The following is a 17,775-nucleotide window of genomic DNA, read 5'->3' as shown; positions in this document are numbered from 1 at the left end:
TACAAATAAACTTTATATAAGCATTTTAATTGTGAAATAAAACTGTAAGCAGTCATAATGGCTGTCGACAGAACTCTTAGATTAGTACTTTCAACAGACTCCAAGCCAGAGTAGAAAGTTCCCAATTTGAGTGTATTTTTTATGTGTTTGCTACCCAGTCGATAGTTATAAGATAACTATCGACTGGGTGAGTCGATTTTGATGATTCTTTTTATATTTGTACCTGGTGCCTATCGCGTGGTCCTAGTATAATTTTGACAATTTGGGGCGGTTTGCTTATTTTGTAAAAATTACCTATTTTACACTACAAAATATACAATTTCATAATAACAAAAAGGAAGAAGGTGCTTATATCTTGAGCCGTACTGTGGTTACGCCAGCTCTGATCTCACTACGGCGCGAGACAGGACTGAAAAAATTAAAAAAAAAAAAAAAAATTAATAGTTATTTCATAAACAACAGCGTTAGCCTATGATCCCACTGCAGAATGTACAAACATTTTTTGTGAAATGAATTTTAAATTACTGTTGAGCGAGAAAACAATTTATTTTCCATAAGTTGCCTGTTAAAAACTGGCCGCGAGTATCTCTAATTGATATTTGTATAATCTATAAATGTTTTTTTCTAACTAGTTGATAGCTCAACCACAAATAATGTTCGGTATCTCTCAGTTGGTCAATGAATGTTAATTGTTTATAATCTTGTATTTCTTTTATTTTTATACAAAGCTAAAGTTTTGAATTTGTGTTGCCTGTAAAGAATGTCATTACAAACATTAATTAGACATACTTGCAGCCATTTTTCTACAGGAATATTGATTTCACAAAAAAAAATAGAAGAGGCAGTGGGATCTTGTGCTATGTGAATTTTACTGTCGTTTGTAACAGAATTTGTTTTGAAAGTCAAATCTGCCAATTAGACAGTTTCTACTGTTTCAAACGCAGACCTGCACGATTAAGGTTTAGAACTAAAATAGTAGGCCTTTGAGAAGCCGCTTTACATTCTCAAAGCTAATTGGGCACGTTACCACTGGTTTTGACTAGGGGTTTTGTATTTTTCTATTTCGTGGTTGATTCATGAAACTTCTGTTCGTAAATTGTACGAGAAAATACTATATCTAGACGTTATACCTAGACGTTATTATTACCGTGAATCTATAACATTTCGGAGATTTCTATAGGATAGATTTTTACATATTTGGCTATTTATTTTTCGCATGCTAATTGGTTTGTCCTGTTAGACCATTTAATATTTAAGATTAAACGTTATTGCATTAACAATTATCTATAAATGTATTTTGTTAAGCTGTGTTTCGTTCGGTGATTGGGGGAGCCGGAGGCTCATGTCCTTTTCCGTACCCTTCCCAGTCCTTTCCTTTATTGCTCTCGCCAATCCTTTCTTAATCCCTTCCCAATTTAAATTCGGCAATTCATTTGTCAAGTCAAGGTCGATTGTAGACCTTACGCCTCTACAAATGTTCATGGGCGGTGGTAGCGCTTACCATCTGGCGTCCCACCAGCTCCATTGCCGACTGTGACATAAAAAAATCATCAATATACGTGTTTGTAATAAAAATAAGACATAAAGTAATAAAAATCAAATTATTCGTTAGGAGTTCGACATTAAAAAAAACATCCAACGGTTGCGCTTGCTGCAAGGAAGCAGTGCAGGCAAATCTTACTAATTCTACTAATAAATAAGTAACTGCAAAAAGCAACAACTAGGAAATTAGTAAAGTGACACCGATACTCTGGTAAATTCTAATGTCAATTGAAATAGAATTAATGGTTCTTTGAAGTATTCAACTCAGATTCTGGTGTTGCCATGAAACTGTACCCATTGTTGACAAGAAATACTGTTTTAATTCTACTCTTATTTTAATTATTACAGCTGTTGGGAAATAATTAATTTTTGATAAAAATTTGTGACGTCATAACCAGAATAAAATCGAAAAATAAATTAATATATTAACGAAGTCAGTGCAAACCAAGTCCAGTAGGCAGTAGATAGGTATGTAGTAACTTATTACTTGTATTGCAAAAAACGTTGAGGGTCGTCAAGAGACACCCGGATGGAACGAAGTTCGATTCATTTCTATAAGAGAGAGAGAGAGACAGACAGAGAAGCATGCGCATAGCAAAAAGTGTCATTACAACTTTTCGTGACAATTTTTTCCATCCAGCTCCCTTTCACAAGGAACTTCATTCCAATATCGTGGAATAACAGCTTTGAAGTCACTATATGGTAATATAGTTAAATAAGTGACATAAATGAAGCACGCGTGAGATTCACCCGATGAAACCCTACTGAAATTTATCCAAAAATTATCACATCCCGGCATTCAAAGTTAAATTAGAAACAGTGCTGCAAACATTTCTTTGAAATTAATCCGTTGGTGTCGGAATCTTAGAACTAAATTGGAGCCGAACTTTCGAGAATATTGTGTTCTGATCCTTTGTTAGGGTAATGAGTTTTTCAATTTGCAAGCCGATTATGATATCACAAATAAGGTATATTATTAAGACTTTTCTTTATACGCACGGAATTGCCAAATCTTTTTTTTTATAAGATAAAGCAGGCAAGCGAGTAGACGAATAACCTGATGATAAGTGCTTTTCATCTTTTTGCGTGAAAGAGTAACAAACATACCCATACCTAATACATACGTGACATACCTATACATACGTGAAAGAGTAACAAATATAACCATACACATACACAAACATCTATTCTCACATTCGCATTTATAAAATTAGTAAGATAGGATTTCACTATTGTCTGTTCAGATTGTTGTTCTCTAAAGTCTTATGAAATTGGTTCTTCACGTCTATTGAATCATCACCTCAAGTCTGTAGGGTTGGTTAGTTTTAACCAGGTTCAACTAAATGAGGAGGTTCTTAATTTGACTGTATTTTTTGCGTTTCGTTACTTGACTTTATTTTTTACCTCTGAACTTTCCGACGGATGAACTGATCTTGATGATTCTTTTTTAAAAGCAGTTAAGGTTAAAAAGAATTATTATCAATATTTAGTATCTTATATTGAAAATTAGATTGAATCCTTGTAATTTAATCATAAAGTTAGGAGTCACAAAGTTCAAATCTCAGTGGAAATTAAACTTTAGGCCGAAACATTGGACGCAAAGTTCCGTGTCGTTTGAGACTATAAAAAATGTTTCCGAAACATTGTTTGTGAGATATATTTACACAACATATACATAACTGTAAAGGGACATGAAAATAACAGCGTTTGATTTAATGGATACATTTATACAGAACTTATAACTAAAATTGGTGTATTCTATTTTAAGAATTAAAAAAAGATATGACGGGTCTTAGTCTCACAGAGTAGTGGTTTCCGTTTTGAAATCGGATCACAATGACTTTATTTATCCTACTTATAATATAAATTCGAAAGTTTATAAGGATGTGTGTGTGTATGTTGCTCTTTCACGCATAAACTACTTAACCGATTGCAATGAAATTTGATACGTAGATAGCTGGACAACTGGAATAACATATAGACAACTTATTATCTCGATATTCCTACAGGATACGGACTTACGCCGGTGAAACCGTGGAGCGCAGCTAGTATTGCATAAATTAAGAAATAAAACAACGTTCAAGTTGAGGAGCCAATAAAAATATACGATAAAAGATCTTTGAAACGTTTACTATTAATTTTCAACTATTTACGACAACAAATTCTTTGAAGCCTCATCCTGCAAATGTTCACGGGCGGTGATTACCATCAGGCGAACTACCAGTTCAGTTGCCCGATCTAGCATATAAAAAGTTATTTACTTTGCACATATTTCCCATACAAACTGCCATAATATAACCCCTTTTCCGACGAGTTGCAAGTGTCTAAATGAATAATGTTTTTTTTCGTCTAATGTATTGCGGGAGGTTGGCCGCCCGGAAACGTTTTTTAAATTCAGGTGCTATCATGAACATTTTATATGCTTCATATTTATTCTTTTCAAAGCTGACAATGTTTTATATACATTTTTTGATGGGAGCTATGAAATAAAATGAATCTCTGTATGTGACGCTTACATTACAAATCATTGTTTAGAGAATAATATAACAATCTTGCTGTGCCGCACGGGCGAAGCCACGGGCAATAGTAAGTATGTATATAGCTCATGTCTTATTCTAATATTTTAGATATATTATTGGAAAGTTTCATTAAAATGCATTCAACAGTTTTTATGTGAAAGAGTAACAAACATTCATCCATTGATACAAGTCACAAAATTGCGCGTTTTATAATATTCTGAAAAATAAACAGAAAATTCACAAAGGACATAAATTTAATTATTATACAGACGATAAATTTTACTTGTCTGGTATCGTAACAGCAACTAAAGAGAAGGTAATTCTTCTATTAGGGTCAACTAATTAAGAGTCACAAACTTGCTAACCTTTACTAAAGTTAAGGGCAAAGTTTTGATTTGATTTGGTTTCAGTTACTGTGTTGGTCAGTTTCCACCTACCTACTTATTGATGTAAACATAAATTCTATTGAATATGGGTGATTCTTTGGCACTCGATGGGTTTAAAATCAGTAAAAGCTTCCCGGGAGCCATGCTTTATTGAAGAATTCCTCACTTTAACAAGATTGGATTGATTCATGAATAGATGTATGACCACATGGGTGAATGTTTATATTTTATTGTAACCTATTTGATCTGTATGAAGGTTATAATCTGAGTGAACACAAAATAATTCACTCGTGTAGGAATCAACAAAGATTGAGGTTTCATTATCAAAACTCAAGACTTCAAGACTACGGATTTTCCAGTATAAAAAATGATTGTTCACTCACTCGTTTTGATGAGTAGGTACATGCTCTTCACAACTTTCTCTTATTAAAATTAATAACGGTAAAAAACGCCTAATTTTCAATACGAAAGTGTAACATTAATATATTGCATTATACAATAAATGAATATGGTTGTTGATTTGACTCGAACCTGTGTTGTTAAACTGAAGGTAGTTTCTAAAAACTTAGATCAGTGGTGGTAATTTGTATAAAAATTGGTGCCGCTTCACAGCGAGCACAGTCTTCAATTTGAATTATTAGCTGTTACTCTGCGCGAAATTATGTATGACGAAATATTCATTAGGTTAAAAGTGAAAAGTGGTTTTATTTCTCGCTAAACGTCCAAATACTGGATTCCGAAAGGGTGTACGTGCTTATAAAAGTAACGTTATTTTTATGTTTGAGCTGGCAACTAAGCTGACAGTTTACCTGATGACCACGGCCCATTGCAGAGGTAGGTATTCTGGAAATGCGATGCCATTTTTAAGAGATAAAAAAAAGTATTGCCGACATGAATTAAGAAGTGGTGAGAAAAGATGCCTTCATAAGTCCACCTAACTAATTGTATTGAAACTGGAGCCAGAGGTTAAACTAAAAATAGGAGATGGAAATAAACTGTCACAGGATTGTCAAGTGTGCTCTATAATAAATTCTAACATTTATAGTCTCTCGAAGCTTCCAGAAAGCTACAAGTTCTGGCTTGATCCAATTCGCAAATTTTCGTAGTATTCAAACCATCAGACCATGCATAGAATCTCATAATGTGAAATTTGCGTAATCCAGAGGATTGTTAGGACAACTTCATTCATGCTACATAGTAGTTGAGATAATATGAAATATATGAAAGCATTCAGAGACGTCGCAACGCAGCGTTCACAGGTATAAGATAGTTCATTCATTTTGTATATATTTGATATATCAATTACCAGCAGTGTACCCTGGCTTCGCTCACCAATAGACTTGATTCTTTCGACTGTTACTCCAACAAGGGGCTACTAAAAAGCTCTAGCATCGCTGAGTGAGAGAGACCTTTTTTAATCAACATCGATTAGAAATAAATCTAACTTTTTATTATTATTTCTTAGTCATTTACTTATTTTTTCATACCGAAACAGAAAATGTTATTATAATGTTACTTAATCTGTATTTTAGTTGGCTTCTGACAATCCTACAGCTTTGTTAAGCTCTTTAAAATCGTTTTAATACAAAAAATAATAACTAACTACCGATCTCTAGGTATAATAGATCTCTATAATGGATAATGCTTTTTCCACCAAAAGCGAGTCTATCTTTCGAAGATTTTCTCTCTTATGGAGAAGTGCATTCAAACAAACAAATAAACTCTTCAACTTTTTAGTATAGCTTATAAAGCAGCTGCTCGCTCAAGCTCCGTCAGTAGTGCTTCTTTTGTTTGGTTTTCAATGTTCAACAACTATTATACTAATGAAAGTAGAGACAAATGCAATCTCGCAAATCATTTAAATCTATTCCGCCATTGTTGTGGTCCAATTAACCCGCCATTCTTTAATATTATTGGATATAGATAATGAGAATAGAAATTTGTTTGTTGAACTATATTTTATCTTCTTATTTCTAGCTCTAAATTGAATTAAAGGTACGAATTTACCAACTGTAAATAGCGCTATTTGCTTCCATTAATTGAACGGCAAGACAGTTTTCCTTGTATCAGTTGCGAGTCTCATAACTTTGTTAAGTGATCTAAATTACTACGGAACTAGAAGAGGACAACTGTAACATTTTTGGAGTATAGTATTTTCTTGTGTTTGATTTTACGCGTGTATACATACATTTTAGAAATTAAAGGCCTTTTAAACGGATTTTAAAGGAAATTAATTCATTAACCACGCTCGCTTACAAGCGTATAAGTAAACGTCTTTAATTTCTAAATTCTTGGAGTATAATCTTTGTATACTTCAAAATATTCGCGGTTATAAATGTGATCGATCTAATTTCACAAATATTGTTAAAGAATTGTTCCTTATGTAGGGCAATTATAGAAAATTTCTATGAAACTACAGAGTTTACGGCTGACTCTTGTCTAAAAGTTCCGAAGAGATGGTAAATATAGTTCTAATAACTAAGCCGATTCAAAATCATTTCTAAAAGGGGTCTAGTTAACAAAATAAACGTAAGATTCCTTACGACTAAGGCGCTCGCGAGTGCACCGCCTTATTCATGCACACATCCAATTTATAACAGTTTCTATTCTGGCAATGTTACAAATCTCGGCATCGAGAGAACTAGAACTAACGAGTTAACAATGCGTTTGAAAATTTCGCGCGCCATTTGAGTCGAACGCCGGCCAAGTGGTCAATTTTGGACGCAATCAGCCGTGAATATCCTGGATTTGTAAGTGGCGTAACCTTTTAACAGGCACGTTTAGGTCTGATCTTGAGGTGAGAAGTCACGACGTGAGTTATGAATTGTTAGACGAGATACTACCTGATGAACGTGAACCTTGGGCACCTGATCAAATACTGTGGAATAGGGTTATAGACATATAAATAAAGGAATGACATAAATATAAACTATATTACTATACCTTTCGTGACTACAGATAATATATGGATTCCTTCCTATTGAATAGATTTGTATAATTTAGTAACCAAAACAATCGATAGATAGGTTATTTAAAACGGCCGTTAGATGTTAATTATAGTGGTTTACGTATTATACGAACGTTTGTCGCCTGTGACCGCATTTAAAGTACCAAATCTTTTTAGTTTTCAGGAATATTCCATTGACTATTTCTGTTTGTTGTTTTTATTAAATGTTTAGAATCTATCTAGGGAAAAGGAAAATTATTCAAAGGAAATCTCTCTTATCAAAGCCATTCAATTTGTTTAAAAATTATGTACAGATGAATAGGCATTATTTTTTCGTGTTCGCATTCAACTCCAATCTTTAATAAGATTGTTTTAGAGAAAATGCACCCAGCTATAAAAACTACAAAGAAATAAATCGGATACCACATGCTAAGCGTAGCTAAAGTACAATTTTTCTTTCCAATGATAAAACTTCGCCGGCAATTACTATAAATCCTGAATAATCACTACCGCTCGACCTTTACTCAAATGATAGTTAACCCTGTGCTTGCAACTTAGTTTTATTACACTCTTTCAACCTTAGGTTCTTTATGACAGGGCTTATCATAAGAGTGACTTAGTCTTACCACTGGCTAAGAGGTAGTGTGGGACATTCACAAGAAGTTTATGCAATATTGGGTTAGCTTGAAGAATTTGATTTACAGACAAATTTGATTGATGTTTGATTTATTAAAAAGCACTGCCAGTGTTTGTACTATTTTATATTTCAGTATTGTTTTTATGCACATTTTCAGAAAATATATTTTTATGATTAATAGATTCATTGAATCCCTCATCACATCAGCCCATGTAGGTGTCCATTTTAGGGATTTTGTAGGGCCTCCTGTGAGCGTAATATAGGTTGTATGAGACTATATTTAATTATGCTATGGTTTTATATTAATGCTAAATACTCATGCAATTATTAACACACATTAATCATCTTGAAAATGACAATGACTTTATAATCACCTTTTACAAAACACGCAATTTTTTTGTACAATCTTTATGTACACATAAAGAATTGTACAAAAAAATTAAACGACCGTCCGTTCGTCCACCAAAAAAAAGCTACGGAAAACAGGCACGAAATATCGCACGCGTGGATAAAACCAGAAATAAACGACAGTGTAATTATTATCCATCCAGCAGAAATTATACCATCATTGTCACGGGTGTTAAAGGCCCGACGCACGCATTACCGGGTTAATAGGTTATCGTCTAGTCTCCCTTGGCAAATTTCCAATTAGGGGACAAGGAAATGTCTAATGTTGTCTAATCGGCTGTTTATTAGTGTCCCGGGAATGAGATCTTTCTTTTCCAATTACTTTTTCGTTTGGGACTCTCCAAATTAGAGTGAGTTTGTTGAGCTCTCAAAGTTTTCCCGTAAAAGCATGCAATGTTTTCGATTATAGAAACATCGTAGAAGAGAAATTTCACTATTATTTTATTTATTGAAATAACACCATTTAAGATAGCCAATTAATTACTCACACCATTGTGAACCAAGTGTTATTAATACACTTTCATATCAGCTTCTCTGTATATGCCCCTCTTCACGACTAAATCACTGAACTGAGTCATACGTCATTAGGTAGGAAAAGGTGGTACCAAAGAAATACTTTCATATACATACAGACTATATAGTTTAAATTAACAAGATTTATGGTCATACAACGAACTACTTCGTCAATTTATTACTATATAAATACAATTTTTAACTAAAATGAAGACTAAATTACGTTGAAATTATTAATTAGATCAATAATTAAAAGTTTCACTTTCCTCCTAATATTATAAATGCGAAAGTTTGTAAGGATGTGTGTGTGTTTGTTGCTCTTTCACGCAGAAATTTGATATGCATATAGATGTTATGACGTAGGCATCCGCTAAGAAAATATTGTGATAAATTCAACCTCCAAGGTGATAAAATAGTTGATGTTTGTACCATGAAAATTTATTAAGAACCCGCGGGAAAAACTGACGGACAACAGCTAGTACGATATTATTTTCTATCTAAGAAACTGAGTTCAAAACGATCATTTGGGACAATGTCCCGTTATTTATAGAACGCTAAGCAATTATGGTAAATTCTGTGGAGTAAACAAGTTTACCTATTACCTACCTACCTAATTTAATCAACTGGGTGCGTTGTCCTTTATCCTTTAATTGAATACGCGTTTTCATCGCGGTGATTTAAATTATTTATTTGTCGTTGAATTTCTGGAAGCTTCGTTCTCGCGTGCCTATTGACATTAAATGTAGGTCAAAGAACTCATGACGATGAATGAATGAATGTATGTGTTTGTTTGTCCTCTTTTTGTGTCGCAACGGAACAAAAGAAATCTCCTTCCATTCTCGTTATTAACAACATACAATTTGGTATACTTCATATATTGTAAAACGTTTTTTTTGTCCCTTGATTTGCACTCATAACTCACCACAGAGCCAATGACGATTTTGATGAAACTATATATATAAAATAGGAACTCCGGGATTGTCCGTTGGTGATACCACGAGGCAATAATCACTACATAGCCTCGAATGAATAATCACTACATGGTAAAAAACAAAGTCGCTTTCTCTATCTTAAAAATAGAGTGATTCAAGAGGATGGTTTATATGTATAATAACATCTATTAAACTACTCCGAATTTAACGCGTGCGAAGCCGCGAGTAAAAGCTTGTAATGGAATAAGAGGCTAATAATTATAGTGACATTAAAGCACGTTATTTGCTTAATAATAAAAAATCTACACTGGGTATATTGCATTATATCTAGCACATGATTTTATTTTTTTTATTGTCGATGATATTGATTATATTTGACACCATTACTACGTGTTTGTAAATCATGAATGAACATCGTGGTAACAATATGATAATCATACTAGGATCATACTGCTTATCAAACTATGTAATAGATAAAAACAATTAATATTATAATTATTATCAGCCTGAAATAGCAATCTACGATAAAATCAGATTTCGATATAATTATACACAAGTGATCATTCCTTGTCTAGACACAATGCAATTACTAAGTATAATTGTAGTAATAGCTTCAATAGGGAATGTTATATTCTCAACACACGCAGCACGAATATTAGGAGTATTTCCAACACCATCGATAAGCCATCAAGTAGCGTTTCGACCGCTTATGCACGGACTAGCAAAAAGAGGTCATGACGTCACAGTAGTTACACCAGACCCTGTCTTCCCCAAAGACCAGGCTCCAGCCAACTTGACTGAGATCGATGTCCATTTCTCTTACGCTCTCTTCGCAGGTATGTTTGAGACGCATCAAGGAGATACAGGAGGACTGATAAGAAAGTTTCAGGAAGTTTTTGAAAATTTAACAACAATATTTGAAAAACAGATGCAAGCACCGGAATCTCAGAAATTGTTTGATCAGAAGTTTGATTTAATAATCATGGAAGCGTATATTCGACCTGCTTTAGCATTAGGTCATGTATTCAAAGCTCCAGTTGTTCAAATCAGTTCATTAGGAAGTGGTCCCTCCATCTACGATTTATTTGGAGCACCATCGCATCCTCTGTTGTATCCATCTCCAGTGGCGCAAAGGGTGTACAATCTTAGTCTCTTTAAAAAAGCTGAAGAACTGCTGAAGTATTGTTTCATTGAATATATTATGTCAACCACAGTGGAATTCGAATATCAAATGATAAATAGAACATTTGGTACTGACGTGCCGCGATATGAAGAGCTGGAAAAGAATGTTCAGTTGTTATTTTTAAATGAACATCCAATTTGGGCGGATAATCATCCCGTACCACCTAACATTGTTTATATTGGAGGTATACATCAAAGCACAGAACGAGCATTACCAGAGGTAAGGACTCGCAAAGTTATTCAAAGTATTTTGTTTGTAGTCATTGTTAAATTAACAACTTGAAAATATAGATAAAATATAACGAACTATAAATAGCTGTGTAGTGAAAAAAATTTGATATAAAAATCGTGCAAAATATTCTTAAAATAACGTGAATGAAATAAGAATAAATAGACAAAGCTTCTGATTCCGAAAGTCACGAACAATGAACAGAGCGTGTAACTCCAAATCATAAAATAACATTTTGTTTCATTTTTTAAGTAATGTTTATTTAATAATTGTCTTTACTAAAATAAGTTGTATTTTGCATTTACGATATTAGTTTGTGCGCGTTCCACAGTGCGCGTAAAAGATAGTTTATTACTATAATAAATACAAGCATAAATGCAAGTCTTATAAATATCATAATAAAATAATGCTCTGGTTTTCTTTCAGGAATTTCAAACTATTTTGGATTCATCGAAGAATGGGGTAATATACATTAGTTTTGGTTCTAACATCAAAGCTTCCTTACTTCCACCGGAGAAGATTGCTGTAATGACAAAGGTTTTGTCTCAATTACCTTATGACGTATTATGGAAGTGGGAAAGAGACGAGCTACCAGGAAGATCAAGCAATATAAAAATTTACAAATGGTTCCCGCAAGTTGATCTTTTGAGTACGTTATTTAGTTTACGTTATTTATTCATGAAATATAAGTTGACACATTTTTTTAGATACAATTCATGCAAAATTCATTATTTATTTATAAATCATTGATTATTGTTAGCCAACGTAATGCAACAAACTTGTGGGTCCGAATATACCAATTTCATTACTATAACTGTCATTGGTATCTTAACAACTATACCACCACTACTCGTTGCTTTTCATAGTATATAAAGTAAATATAAAATGAATTCCCGAAATTTAATTATCATTTGTTATAATAGAGATATTTAATTTAAATTAATTATCAAAATTAATTATCATTTGTTATAATAGAGATATTTTTACAGAACATCCGAACGTCAAGCTATTTATAACTCAAGGAGGCATCCAATCAGCTGACGAAACGATCAATGCTGCTGTTCCTGTTATCGGTATACCAATGATTGCTGATCAATGGTACAATGTTGAGAAATTCGTAAGACATGGAGTTGGTTTAAAAATAGATCTATCTGAACTAACTGAGACAAAATTCGAGAACTCCGTGAGGAGAGTTATTGAAGACAAAAGGTCCGTATAACATACATAAGAAATTTTTAATATATTTTCTTATATCATAGCGAGCAACTGGGTGGGTGGTTTGGCTGGTGGTAGCCTCATTCGCAAAGATAGTGCCTCTGCGAATGTGCTGCCCGCTTGTCAGGAGTAAGGGATAAGGAAAGATTGGCGGCTGGAAAGAAGGAATGGGCTAGGAAGGATGAGGGCAAGAAAACAAAACATACGAAACTCAAAATGAATTTTATTATTTCACGCCAATCTTCTGTACAATAACTTTATTACCCAATAATATCTGCATTTAGTTGACTCTTAATAACTTCAGACCATCAGCATTAATAAAAACCTACAGTAAGTAAACCTCTAAAAAATAATTCCAGGACGCCTTAAAATCAAATTTTTTTATTACAGTTTCAAGAAAAATATGATAAGACTTCGTTCGCTTATGAGAGAGCACCCAGTTTCGCCAGTAGACCTTGCTGTGTGGTGGGTGGAGCATATTCTTCGGTATGGTGGTCACCACCTGCGTTCCCCAGCAGCAGGACTAACCTGGAAAGAGTATTATGAAGTGCCTTTAGTCCTTACTATTTTAGGTGTATGTTTGAGTGTGGTTGTAGTTATAATTTTACTGGTATTGTCTTTTATAAGGATAGTGAGGAAGCTTGTATATGGTAATAATAGTCTACATGTAAGGAATAAGAAAAATAAATAAATAAAAAATATAAATTATTATTAATTAATCAATTAAATATAAAAGCTAATGAATAGTGGGAATCGTATTTTAAAATGGAATGTTCAGTATTTTTATTAGCCACTTCAGATAAAGTTCTTAGCTTGGATTGGGTTTCTAATCCATAGTTATTTATATCAATATATTTTAGATGAATGAGAGAGAATGAATTAGTATTATTACTGTAAAAATAAATAAATCAATGCGAGTTACACATTACATTTATAAGAAATATTGCATCTAATATAAAAATAAGAAACACCAATTCATCCTCTCTACACATGCACTACAATGCGCATAAAGCATATTTTGAAGTTAATCTAATATTATCCGATTAATAATCTAAATCTTAAATGAAAGCTTATTAAATACTCTTGTATCAAGAAGATAACAGAAAATAATTTCTAACTTTCTAGCACGAACAAAATGCAAATCAAAATAAACCACGCTCAGCGGTTTTATAACTAAATATTATGATTTGCCCTGATTGAAATAAAAACCGACTGATACTCTTTTCGAGTGATCCACGGTTCAGAGGTTATTTGATGGAACTATTGCAACTCTCCTCGGATTCTGGAAAGTTATCACTAACATTTCCACTCGGCTCATAAAGTTCTCGCACAAAGTACGTAGCATAAATTGAAATTTTAATCCGGCTTTCGGGCAGTTAGCATTTTTGTGAGCTCGCGTGTAAATTTGAAAATTCTAGTCGTCACGTAGATTATCGTTTCTTATTGTTTTTAAATAACAGCTTCACACATGAGTACCTACTATACTGCTTGAGTTATAGTTTATTTCATTGATCGAACGCGCACATGTTCCGTAGTTAACTAAGGTAATGCTGTTTCGAATAGAAAAACTGTTTTTAGTGGATATTTCATTTAATAAGGCTATGTGACATGACTTTACGACCAATAGGAATTAACGTGATTAAATTAAAGGCGCTAACGTGACGCTTCAAAGTAGTTTCAAGTGTGGGAAAGTTATGGCGCTAGACGATCTATATAGCTTTCTCTTTCTCTCAAATTGGAATTAGTACTGCTTTAAGACGTCACGGTTGTTTGTCCCACTTGCCAAGTACGGTTTGTTTGATACCATATATCGTCGAACATTTTGATACGAACCCACCACTTATTGATTTAAGTCCGCGGTCCTCGACACTGAAACACCACACCACGTGAATTTCCTATCAAACACAATAAGATTCATATCAATCTGTTTTAAACCCATGGAGTTATCGAGTCGCAAAAAAAAAAAAGAGAAATATACAGCCGTGAGAACGTCCGTTGAAAAATAAATATCTTTACTTATTTTCATGCTTTTGAAATGTAATTCCTAACTAACTGTCTCCTATGAAGCATGCTCTAAGGAGCTTACAAATAAAATTGGAAAGAAAAATATCAAACGTATGAGATCCCATAATGCGAAGTGACTGTTTTTATTTTAAACCCAGCAATGCTTGAGCAAATTTGTTTTAGCGTAAATCTCGTTTTGAACTTAAAGAGCTAAATGAATAGAGAAATACAGTTTGTATTAAATGTTTCTTGAAGAAGAAATAGCGTTAAAAGATAGGAAGAGACAGCTGGGTTTTTTTTTTTTTTATTTTTATTAAACACTTCGTTCTGGGAACTAATAATTCAACAATAAATATTATGATGTCTGCACCAAAAATCGATTATATATTTAATAGCAATTATATATGAATATGAATTTTAAAAAGAGTAATTGGTATGCTGTATAGATGGACTCCAAAACAATGGTAAGTATTTTTTTTCTGTTTGTCCGTTTATGTGTCAATGACTTATAAAACACTGATTTTGTATTTTTTTTTGTTTGAGATTTAAAATATAACAATGTAACAATATATATTACTACATAATACTGCTTTCTATAGGCTTCGAATATTCTGTCACCATCATCGTCTGCAATATGTCTGGCAAAAAAAAACGTGAACAAAACAATCGTGCAACAAAACGATATTTTATTTTAATTTTAATTTCAATTTCATTTCATTATTTAATAAAAACTCATCATTCATTTGAGTCATTCATAAGATAGGCCCACTTTTTGTAATTGTGTGACGGCTATCCATAAAAATGTCTAGGAAAACATACAAACTTTTTGGTTTATAATATCATAGTATCCTACTAATACATATTATAAATGCGAACGTTTGTAAGGATGTGTGTGTGTGTTTGTTGCTCTTTCACGCAAAAAGTACTCAACCGATTTCAATGAAATTTGGTACGTAGGCAGCTGGACACCTGGAATAACATATAGGCAATCCCGATATTCCTACGGGATACGGACTTATGCGGATGGAACCGCGGGGCGTAGCTAGTGTTTCATATATTTGGTAGTACATTCCTTATTTTCTATGCTTAACACTACCAGCTGCATGATTAAAACACGTTTAATCAAAAGGATTAACTGTCTTTCTTGATATTATACAGCCGAAGGTATGTTTGTTTGTTTGTATTTTGTTCGCGTCGCTATTGAGCGATTTTATGACATGATTTTTGTGTCTATATAGTTAGGAGGCTAGAGAGATATATAAACTACTTTTTACGGAGGCGAGTCAACTCATTCCCATGAGAATTTCGAAAGGTTTGTAATTATTATAAAGTATTAGCTACGATTATACTAGATATATGTAATTGTTTACATGGCCTGCCCAAATCTAAGCACATATCATTAAAAAAATTTCAGCCAGCTGTTGAGTAAAAGTTCTCTAACTCATAGGACTGAAATGGTTGTTTATTGGGCTTTTAAAAATTTCAAGGTTTCTTCTCATTCTTTTTAAATTTAATTCAACACACGCTTATTCGCCCGCCACTGTAACAGATGCAACCTATCCAAAATGAAGCTCTGCCGTTTAATTTCTTTTGAAAATCAAGTCACGTAATTGCAAGACTGAAACGAAGCGGCACTCTCAAGATATAGGTTGTAACAGCCGCCTAGGGAATGCACCAAATTGGATGCTTCGCAGGCACTGAGATATTTCGTAATATATCGCAAACTACGTAACTACTGCGTGTTATATTACTTTAAAATAGAAGACGCGGGCTTCTTTTTTTTATGTCATAGTCGGCAATGGAGCTGGTGTGTCGCCTGATGGTAAGCGCTATCACCGCCCATGATCATTTGGAGGTGTAAGGTCAACAGCAGATCTTTCACCTCTACAAATGGATTTTGAATGAAGGGGTTAGGAAAGGATTGATGTGAGAAATAAAGGAAAGGACTGGGAAGGAAAAGGTTATGGGCCTCCGCTTCATTTTTTTAAATTATAATAACTCGCGTAAATTGTTTGTTATCTGCTGAAATAAGTAGAATTGTAGTGGACTAACAGAGGTACTCTGGGAAGAGCAAGTGATGCATGCGCCCAGGGACCCATGAGTCCAGGCCCACTATCATAAGGATCATCAAACGTATAACGCAATATATAACGCCTAGCCGCTTTATTGAACACGATGCATTTTGTATATAGATATTTGTCTTGTTAGAAGAAGGCAGAAAAGTCGATTCAGAAATATGTCTTGTTAAATGAACACTTCATGACTTCATGTTATTAACATTAAAGTTATATATGAATCATTAACACGTACACAATAACATCGACTTACATACAAAAGTAGGTAATTAGTTATGACACGAGGAACAGAAATAAAATTGAAATGCCTGTTTTCCGGCTTAGTAAAGTAAAAAATTAATTTATGGGGAAGGTATACGCTTACACATATCATTCCTCATAGTATTAAATCGTTTAGTAGTGATAAATTCAAAAACTATATTAAAAATGTAATAGTTCAGATAGCCTACTATAGTATTAACGAATATGTATATGGAAGATGACAATCCATGGAATGTTGTCGCTTAAGAACCACAGGTCAGTTCATTGGCATCATTGTTATGTATATGTTACATATTATGTAGTATTAAAATGTAAAATTTATATTATTTTAAAAGAGCAACTACAGAGTTTCTTGCCGGCTCTTCTCTGTAGAAACTGCCTTCCGAACCGGTGGTGAATGTTATAACTGTGTAATATGACGATTCAAAAGTACTTCTATAAGAAGTCTAGTTGAATGAATAAATGTTTGAGTTTGTGTTTGAATTATATATTATTAGCTTTTGCATGCGGCTTCGCCCGCGTTAAATTCGAAATAGTTTAATAGATGTTATTATACCTATGAAGCTTCCTCTTGTATCACTCCATTTATTAATACAAAACTGCATCAACATGCGTTGAGTAGTTTTATATATTAAAGCATACTTAAGGACTTAGGGACAGAGTAAGCGACTTTGTTTTGTAACGGATTAAGCGAAATTGTAATACCGGGACTCTGACTTAATATCTTCGATAAAATATGTATTATTTGTCTATCCTTAACGTTGCAATAGGGTGAATAATGTATCTTAAGCGATAGTTAGGAACGCAGGGAAACTGCTGATTTCGATGAGAATTTCCTACGCGTGTAAGCCGCCGCCGAAAAGCTAGTACATATAAATTATGTCAAATGCAAAGCAAATCGTTAAATATTTATAAGATCTTTAAT

At 33.4% G+C, this 17,775-nt stretch overlaps 1 protein-coding gene across 1 annotated transcript; it reads left to right on the top strand.

Moving 5' to 3' along the window:
• Positions 1-11,033: 11,033 nt before the first annotated feature.
• LOC119836615 (UDP-glucosyltransferase 2-like) lies at positions 11,034-13,388 on the top strand. The gene is made up of 5 exons (XM_038361997.1): positions 11,034-11,286; positions 11,722-11,944; positions 12,285-12,504; positions 12,901-13,120; positions 13,371-13,388. Exons 1-5 carry the CDS (start codon positions 11,086-11,088, stop codon positions 13,386-13,388), a joined length of 882 nt encoding a protein of 293 aa, XP_038217925.1. The 5' UTR covers positions 11,034-11,085.
• The last annotated feature ends 4,387 nt before the right edge of the window (positions 13,389-17,775 follow it).

Source organism: Zerene cesonia, chromosome 25 (assembly GCF_012273895.1).
Source record: "Zerene cesonia ecotype Mississippi chromosome 25, Zerene_cesonia_1.1, whole genome shotgun sequence".
Classification (NCBI taxonomy): Eukaryota; Metazoa; Arthropoda; class Insecta; order Lepidoptera; family Pieridae; genus Zerene; species Zerene cesonia.
Note: the sequence above shows the minus strand (reverse complement) of the source record. Positions and strands in the feature narration are given on the sequence as shown.

Bases quoted from the DNA above. Each gene is read 5' to 3' on its own strand.
- LOC119836615 (XM_038361997.1), top strand. From the start codon at position 11,086: ATGTCAACCACAGTGGAATTCGAATATCAAATGATAAATAGAACATTT. The intron at 11,287-11,721 runs GTAAGGACTCGC...GTTTTCTTTCAG, and splicing joins CAGAACGAGCATTACCAGAG to GAATTTCAAACTATTTTGGA. The intron at 12,505-12,900 runs GTCCGTATAACA...TTTTTATTACAG, and splicing joins AGAGTTATTGAAGACAAAAG to TTTCAAGAAAAATATGATAA.